At 39.2% G+C, this 9,223-nt stretch overlaps 1 protein-coding gene across 1 annotated transcript; it reads left to right on the plus strand.

The window, feature by feature from the left end:
• The first annotated feature begins 5,392 nt into the window (after positions 1 to 5,392).
• Positions 5,393 to 6,788, plus strand: LOC115370263 (dispanin subfamily A member 2b-like). Its single transcript, XM_030067199.1, has 2 exons — positions 5,393 to 5,565; positions 5,958 to 6,788. Exons 1-2 carry the CDS (start codon positions 5,452 to 5,454, stop codon positions 6,093 to 6,095), a joined length of 252 nt encoding a protein of 83 aa, XP_029923059.1. The 5' UTR covers positions 5,393 to 5,451; the 3' UTR covers positions 6,096 to 6,788.
• Positions 6,789 to 9,223: the final 2,435 nt, after the last annotated feature.

Consider the following 9,223-nt stretch of genomic DNA (forward strand, 5'->3'; position numbering starts at 1 on the left):
AAGATTATGTAGACACATAGAGTGAAAAGTATATTTTTTTTCTGTCAGGCATTCAGAGGAGTAGGGTTTTACAACATGGACATACACTGGTATGTGGTCAGCTAAGCAGATGAAAGCATGTATCCTCTGACAATGTCAAGGTCAAAACTAAAAGGAGAAATTATTTTTTTTCTTCCTTTTTAGCTCATTCTCTATCATATCATGCACCTATTTGACAATTATGTATCAAAATGTTAATACTTTTCATTTCTGGTGAAAAAAAAAAAAAAAACTTAATTGGTTACTTCATTGTGCATCAGGAAGCATACATAACAATTCCAACCAATAAAACCCATCACTGATTCTTCAAAAATTCTCCCATCCTTTCAGATAAAGTAGCCCCCCCCCTTTTTTCCCCCCCCATTGTTTTGTACTTTTGAATGCTCCCTCTCTGTGTCTGTGTTATGTTCCATCTCACTATCCAGTTTTAACAGCAAATACATCACATTAAGGAAACAGGATGGTCACAAATGCGCTGTGAGATTTTCACACTAAAATCATACTTTCTGGCAGAGTGTAGTTTGGTGTCTGTCTGTGTCAACTGACCAATCAGAGCCCATATTCTCCGTGTACACATCTCTGGTTTGGATTTCAGAAAACCCCCAAAAGAGAAGTAACTGAGTAGAGGTTAGAAACAACACCAGTCTGCAGTGATCCTAGCAAATTTCAGTAAATTTCATTGTGTTAACATCTGTCCAGTTAATTCAAATTTACCAGTCAAGGTGTGTATACAAAGAGGTGCCTCAAGTCCAGCGGGATCCTCCACAAGCTGTCCGATGGTTTCTCCTCATAGGTTTTACCTTGGCGCCTACCTACCCACAGTTACATTTAAAAACATAATGACAGACATACAGTATTAGTCCAGATTATTTTTTTTTGTATGACACTTACTCCTCTATAGCCATCTCTCCACACTTGTTTTTTCAGTCGTCCTTGCATGTGAAAGGAGCATTACTCCCATTGCACAAAACTGACCAGAGCTGATGAAATGAAAGTGAAATCTAAAATTCTACAAATTTCCAATATTACGTGTGTTTGTAGTGGTGTCTCTTGACAGTAACCTGATATTTTCACTTAGTATAGATGTGTAAAAATACACAACACTGGCAGCTACAAAATACTGGCAAATTACACCCGCTTATCTTTGGATTTCACTGCACAGACGGCTCTCACTGTGAGTAATGGCAAGTAATTAATCCATAAGCCAAGATATGACATACCAACATCAAAGGTGTGTTGTCTGCGGTGTTTTCTTTAGTCATTACAAACTGCACTCCAGTAGTGGTAAGTTACTTTAGTTTACTTTGTAGCTCCAGTCTTCTGAGACAAAGGATTTAATCTGCCTACTGTAATTCACTATTTGTACTGTCTTACTAATCTGCAAAGTAAAGCCTTGGGATCAACACAGGACTTCAACATGCATGCCCTCTGAGACTAAAATCATTTACAGGTTGCCCAAGCTGTCTGCCTTGGGACGTCTTGATGTTTGGGGATGTTGTCAACTTAGCCTAGATACTGTGAGTTATTTTACATTTTGAATATACAATTTATATACATGGTTGAATAGCCTCTATATTGGTTCACTTCACAGACAAAACCGGTGGCAAGCAGGAAAACAAACACTAAGCCCATGTCATGCTACAAGAACTTGTGTGTTATTATGTCAAATTGGATTTGCACCATAAAGAATGCCAATTAAGTAAACTAAAGCCTACAGAATTTGACACAGTGTAAACACTCTCTCTACTCCCACCACGTAGGAACATGAAACACACTTTCTAAAATTACCTGGATGATGTGACCTCGTTTCAACCAGAACAAAGTCATGGTTTTAGTTTTCAAAGAGTCAAGCTAAATCAAACAGCAAAATGTTTCTGTCTTGCCCTCTGTCTTGTCTGAGAGCTTGGACAGCTAAATGTGTCACTGAAAACTGTAATCTACAAGAAAACCTCCCTTTGTTGAATCATTTAAGTCATAAAAATTTCATCTCTGCCTAAGGTGTGCGCTTTGTAAGCTTGCATCATTCTCAGCAGTAAAAATACATCACTTTCCGTACTCAGCTATCAATCACTTGTCACGGACCAATCAAAGCCCTCATACATTCATAGTCATACCTTGATAAACAATTCAGTTATTTTGCATTCAAAGAAATCAAATAAACATAAATAATTTTGCACTGACATAAAAGATGTGATACATCTGTCACAAGTTCCTTTTCTCACACACATGCTCCAACAGACGAAGTCTCAGAATTTGAATAATTGTTTACACACTTAAAGAAACACTATATGCATAATTCAAATTAATTAAGCTCTTGAGCTAGTACAAAACAAATTGCACCCCCTAAAGATTGAACGTAGCAAGTAGTTTCACTGCTATAACCTCAGTTGGTCTGGTGGGACCTTCTTGCATCTCAAGAACAGACATTTATCACCAGGCAAGATTTAGGCTCACTGGAAATGACACAAGCCTCATCACAGCGATTAAAAAAAAAAAAAAAAAAAAAAAAAGAGTACAGATTTATGAATTTGCTCAGCAATGGCAGACAAAGATGAAGCTACCTCATCCACCAAGTCTGGAAGGAAAGTCTGCAAGAAAATAGAGTTACAATTGAGGCTGCACTGAATTTGTGGAGGCAAATAATAAAGCAGACTTAGAAGCTTATTTTTTTGCTGACCAGGTTTAAATGCATTTTAAGCAATGTGAATATTCACAACAGCCTTGTAATGCCTACTAGTTAGCAGGTGGATACAGGCTTGTGTTGATGTCAGACTATTATATTATATTATAATCAATCTATTCTAATTTTCTACTCACCAATTATGCTGCTATTAAGTTTCACATTCATGCACCCCATTCTTCATATTGAATATACAGCCCCTGCTTGTCACCTATAGTTTGAGGGGAAGACCTTACAATATCTGGACAATCATACATGTATGAATGTATGGGTGATGATTTGCAACAGATGGGTGCCAAGAGATCAAGTAGAAAAAGTGCCTTGGCGCATCAGTAATGTAGCAATAAAAATGACTTTAACACCTTAAAATAACCACTTGAATTTGCCATGACAGACGGCTGTGGCATCATGCTGCTGTGGGGGAACTGTGGGAGTTTTCTTATATGAATTGAAAATGGATTGCGAATTCGTCCCCCCATTTCCACGTGTGGGTGGCAAGCAGGAGATGCACGTCCAGTATGAAAAATAAAACAGGATGGATGAATATGAGCAGAAGAGTAGACATGTGAGTAGAAAATAGAAATAGACTTCAAACATTCTAACTATTCTAACCTTGTAACTATTCCTAGAGGGTAAGGGTTGCTAGGCATTGGGGACAGGTTCCCAATTAAAGCCGTGCCTAGCAACCATCTTCTACTGTTGGATGAGGCTATTGTTGTACGCTAGTTAAATCTAGTGTAATAAATACAAGCTCACACACAACTGTTGTGGGGAAATCACTCTGCACAACTGGCCTCTGTGGAATGTCCAAGACTGAACGGAAGAGCTGACCTGCACCCTCAGGGGCCAGCATGCTTTCACTGCTATGTCCCAGTTGACAACAAACACAAGGGGAGGCTCTGACAAGGAAATATATGGCCCTCGGTGAAAACAAAGTGAAGGAAAAATGCCATTCCAAATGCCCAGTATTGAGAATCTTGACCTGCCTTGGATTTAAATCTTTTTACCATAGTAAAATAAAACTGAATGATTGTGCCTCAACCCCATTTCACAATCAGTGTGGTATCACCTCACACATTCCATGTTGACAGGCTTTCAAGATCTCTAAATAGCAGGCTGGAATTTTTCCAAAGCCAAGAACTCCAAGGTCAAGATAAAGCACAGTGAAACCCAAGACTTCAAGCTTCAGGGAAGGAATGGACATTACAAGGATGGGGATCATCACTACACCAAATCAGAAATATGCCGGAAAAATTGAAAAAACATTCTTTAATGCCTTCCAAATATAGCTTGCTTTATGCATTCAGTGCTCTGCTATTGTTGGTGCATGGTGCATCAGAATAATTACCACAGCAGGAGCACTATACTGTACATGTCAGCTATCGAGATCCCATGGTAAAGAGACAGTAAAGGCTGCAAATCCGCAGAATATAATACAGATTGAAATCAAATGGGCTTTGTGGAGCTATTTCTGTGATGGATCACATAGAGGGGCTTTTCCTAAGACCAGACTTCAACGACTCCGAATGTCACTGTGTTGCGTCTCATAGGAAGACAGATGCTGACAGCACTATGCTGTCATTGATTAAATGCTCTTGAGTTTATCTGTCTTCATACAATACATCCACTAATGTGTCCCCTCCCTGTGTTTATCTACAGAGGATGAACACCACTCTAACACGGTGCTAAAAAAAAAAAAAAAAAAAAAAAAAAAAAAGAAATGAACGTCTGTTATTGTTAGAATTATTATTGAAGATGCCTTCATTAATGACTGCTGGACTGATACATATTTTGCACCTTCAATCATCTTTACTATCAGTTTATGTATACACAATAAACAGAGAGAAACTTTACAGTAAACTCATAAACTGTAGGACAGTGTCACACACAAAATGATGCAAGGGATTCTCCCGTTATCTCTCGCTCAGTTAAGCAATTTAACCGTTGTTTATCCTCTTCCTCTTCCCTGTCTCCAGTTGGTACAGATTAACTGATCTTGGATTCAGAATTTGACCTGAAAAGACAGGACTGGCTTGAAATATGTAGAACAATAAATATGACAGCATGTATTGTAAGACATGATCCTATGATTTATCTAACCCTTTTTATATGTAAAAATAACAGGGGTTTGTCAGTTACTGGAGACAACAGTCAGATACATTAGTACTTTAACTAAGACATGATGAAGGGAGGCCGTATTTCTCTGCAGCTGCCCAGTCGAGGCTGGTATGTCTCTGCTTTTAGACTTCAAAAATGCCAGTAAATGCCAGTCTTGAAAAGTGAGTAGATGTTGTTGATATAGTGCATTTGCTGAATCAAACTTTTAAAAATGTTCTTATTCTTCACAGTTCACCATGTGCAATATGATTTCAGTGATTCTGAGTTAGACAGAATGAAGATGATTAAATGGCAACAAGAACTCCTCCTCTCTATATGCAAACATGTAATATCAGAGGTTACTACCCCCTTTCTGGTCCCTCCCCCCTTTCTTTAGCTTCTCCAACCAGTCAAGTAAAAGTTTGGGACTCCTGATAAATCACAGATGGTTCCTTTCGTCAATGCTCTTTGTCCATTCATTTTCACCCTTACACAACCGCCTTTCTTTAGCATAAACCACACCCATAAAGAATAAAAGCTTGTTACCCCCAACCCCCACCATCCACTGGGTCCAGACATTGGCCAACACACTTCACCATAGTTACTGCCTATTTCAACAGAAACCAAGAGCCACTATGGAGGGAGGCCAGCCCCGAGCTGCTGCCCCATCTTACCTGGGATGGTCCATCTTTAACACTTTGTGCTGCTGCCTGCCTCTTGGGATTGCTGCTATTGTCTGCTCCTGCAGGGTAGGTACTTACTGCTATAAAACAAACTAGAGTGTGCCTGATAGATTCTTCTTTGACCATCATCTGCTACTATCTGCATTGTAAAAGAAGCTCTAAAATAATTATTTTAAAAAATCCACATCAGTTTCAGTGGTTTGCAATAGTTTTAGCAATGGTATGACTATACTTGTGCACAAAAAAAGAATTTTAAAAGTTGTAAAAGTTGGAGTTAATCTTTGTTTTAATTGTGTAGAGCAGCTCCAGGTTTTCTGTTGACAAACAATTAGGCTTGTTTCGGTTAAATTTGGTTGAATTTGAATATGCTGAATATAATTCAGTTCTTCAGTCATAGAATAATAGAATAAGTGTTGTCTGGTGAACTGAACTTTAATGAAAACAGTTTTTTTTTTAAGGCACAAAATGCTAATACCATGGGTGAGACAGCTACGGCTGAGGAGGCATCAAGGACCGCCAAGACCCTGAACATCATCGGACTTGTCTGTGGAATAATTTTGATCATCATTGTCATCGCTATCAAAGCCAGTGGATGAAAATGGGGGACTGTTTCTTTTTAACCAAAGTTATCAGCTTTTGCTTGTATGTATCTATTGGCATCTCTGCAAATCTTTTGTAACCATGGACCTCCTTTCTCTACACACGGGACCACCTGATGAGAACCAGCTGCCCATGTGTGTAATAATTTTGATCATCATTTCAACACTATCAAAGCCAGTGTATGAAAGTGGAGAACTGTTTCTTTTTCACTAAAGTTACCAGCTTTTGCTTGCGTGTATCTTTTGATAGTTCAGCAAATCTTTTGTAACCATGGACCTTCCTTTTCCTATACCACCTGATGAGAACCAGCTGTGCGTGCGTGCGTGTGTGTGTGTGTGTGTGTGTGTGTGTGTGTGTACACGCACATATGCGTGTTCACAAGCTCACATGTATGTGTATGGTAGTGCCCCTCCCCTGACCAAGCCCCAATAAACAGCCCCGAGGAATGCACTGCAGTGCTGCACAGACCAGTTATTGTGCAGCTGATGCTGAAAGACCAACATGAACAACTTCACTGAGGAGAAAACCTTTCCTATGAAGCCAAGCAGTTTTTGTTGTTTTGTTTGCCTCTTTGTTAGTTTCACTGCAATAAACAAATTAATACAAATCTATCAAATGAATGTTCTCATTTTGTGATCGATGATGAACAGTAACGATTTAAGCAATGTCACAATTAAACAAAGGTCATGGAAAAATGGGAAGTCATTCAACCAATAACCGAAAAACTGGGATGCACACTGATGCTGATACTTTTGTGAACAGTATTTTATTGCTTTGTATGAAAAAAAAAATAAAATAAAATAAAATGCACAATGGTAAATAAATATAGAAAATTCCACATTTTAATCAACATTATAAGCATTTGCAATGTGTATGTGTATCTATTTTTTCAACTCTTGAAAATATCTTCAGATTGCTCATAATTAGGGGGAAAGCTTGTTTTCTATCCAGTCTATGTTGTTACTTATGTTTCATACAGTTCAGTGCAAATGTTGGAAAGTGTAGTATCAAAACCAAATACTTACAGAAAAGGCTTTAGAGGCATGCTGATTAATTGGGCAGAATTCTCAAAATATATATCATATTATTAAAATATATACTTATATATATATAGAGAGAGAGAGAGAGAGAGAATATTTTTTCTTTCCAGAGATGTGCATCTGCTAGCCACCAGTGATTTTCCAGAGGTACTCTCTGTTTAGCTTTGATATTCTCTTGCGTTTGAGTACCCAGTGTTATGTAACTTCACATTAAAGTCATACCAGAACTAGTCTAAAAAGTCGGTAGCATATGGTAGAATGTAAAATCATTCAGATCATGGCTAAATTAATCTGTGTAGAGTTGACTATTTACCCTATTTTGAGCAAAATATGTGCATTTGCATGTACATTCCTGGTGCGAAAACCCAGATACAGTGGTTACAATCAGCCTGTGCATAACTTCTCATTACTCTGAGAGCTTTGTTCTCCTTAAAGGCATAGTTGCTGATTTTGGTGTCTTTGGTGCTTGATGGTATTGTTGTTTTGATTTTTTAAATTCATTTGGATTTTTAAAAAATTTGCATGATTACATTCTACACCAATATCAGAATTAAATTTTGCAAACGTTTTTAGGTATAAACATTTACCCTGTCAGATCTTTGTCTGTGAGTTCAGAGCTCTTCTCTCTCAGCAGTCCTTCAACACGGGAGAACAAGGATCTCTCTCTGTGCCTCCTCTGAAGCCCCCCAATTTCCTGTTTTCATAATCACAAACATATGCACACACACACACACATGCTCCTATGAGTCACTCACAAAAAAACATCTTTCCATTCCTGCATATTACTCAAACAATACAATTAAGAATATGAAATCCTGGCAAATGTGCAGTCCTTACATCTTGAGAAAGTATCCCTCTGCTCGGTCTGTGCAGTCTGTCAAGCAGGGAGGCAGCCTGAGAGCCTGCAGAGGTCCCACGTAAGTCGCATGGAGGACCCTTTTGGTCTGGGAACCACATATTCAGCGCAGCTTGTTGTCCAGAGTCGAGCACCCCCAGTCTGGCCTGAAACAGCTCACCCAGACATGCCTGCAGCACCTGACAAGCAAGACCAAACAAACACACACACACGGCATAGTGAAACCTAGACGCTGTGAACAAAAGCACATTGTACTCGAAGGAAAACTAAGTAAACTATTAAAAAATCCAAATGTACAGCTTATCTGGCAGTTAATTTCAAATCACAGAATTAAAACCACTCTCACAGCTCTTTCCCCAAACCTTTAAAGCCACAGGAATGCAAATCTTGTTACTGTTTGGAATTTTAATACAAACTCCCAGAGTGGGACGGAGGTTATGCTTTGCTGTTTGTCATATTTTTTTTAGATAACAGGATATCTCAAAAAACTTTGCTTTTGGTGGTAATGGGGCAAGAAAGAGCTACTTTTCACACTGACTGACCAACAGGGTGTGTGGCGGTGTATGTGGCCTCTCATAAAAAAGGCATGTAGTATCTGGGTGTGATAAAGTGTTGGTGAATATCCCACAGATTTATAATAAATGTTGGTGGTACGTTGGCGGAGGTACACTATATTACCAAAAGTATTCGCTCACCCATTCAAATGATCAGAATCAGGTGTCCTAATCACTTGGCCTGGCCACAGGTGTATAAAATCAAGCACTCAGGCATGCAGACTGTGAAACAAGACATTTGTGAAAGAATGGGCCGCTCTCAGGAGCTCAGTGAATTCCAGCGTGGAACTGTCATAGGATGCCACCTGTGCAACAAATCCAGTCGTGAAATTTCCTCGCTCCTAAATATTCCACAGTCAACTGTCAGCTCTATTATAACAAAATGGAAGCGTTTGGGAACAACAGCAACTCAGTCACGAAGTGGTAGGCCACGTAAAGTGACGGAGAGGGGTCAGCGGATGCTGAAGCGCATAGTGCAAAGAGGTCGCCGACTTTCTGCACAGTCAATTGCTACAGAGCTACAAACTTCATGTGACCTTCAGATTAGCCCAAGTACAGTACGCAGAGAGCTTCATGGAATGGGTTTCCATGGCCGAGCAGCTGCAGCCAAGCCACACATCACCAAGTGCAATGCAAAGCGTCGGATGCAATGGTGTAAAGCACGCCACCACTGG

Source organism: Myripristis murdjan, chromosome 13 (assembly GCF_902150065.1).
Source record: "Myripristis murdjan chromosome 13, fMyrMur1.1, whole genome shotgun sequence".
NCBI classification, from domain to species: domain Eukaryota; kingdom Metazoa; phylum Chordata; class Actinopteri; order Holocentriformes; family Holocentridae; genus Myripristis; species Myripristis murdjan.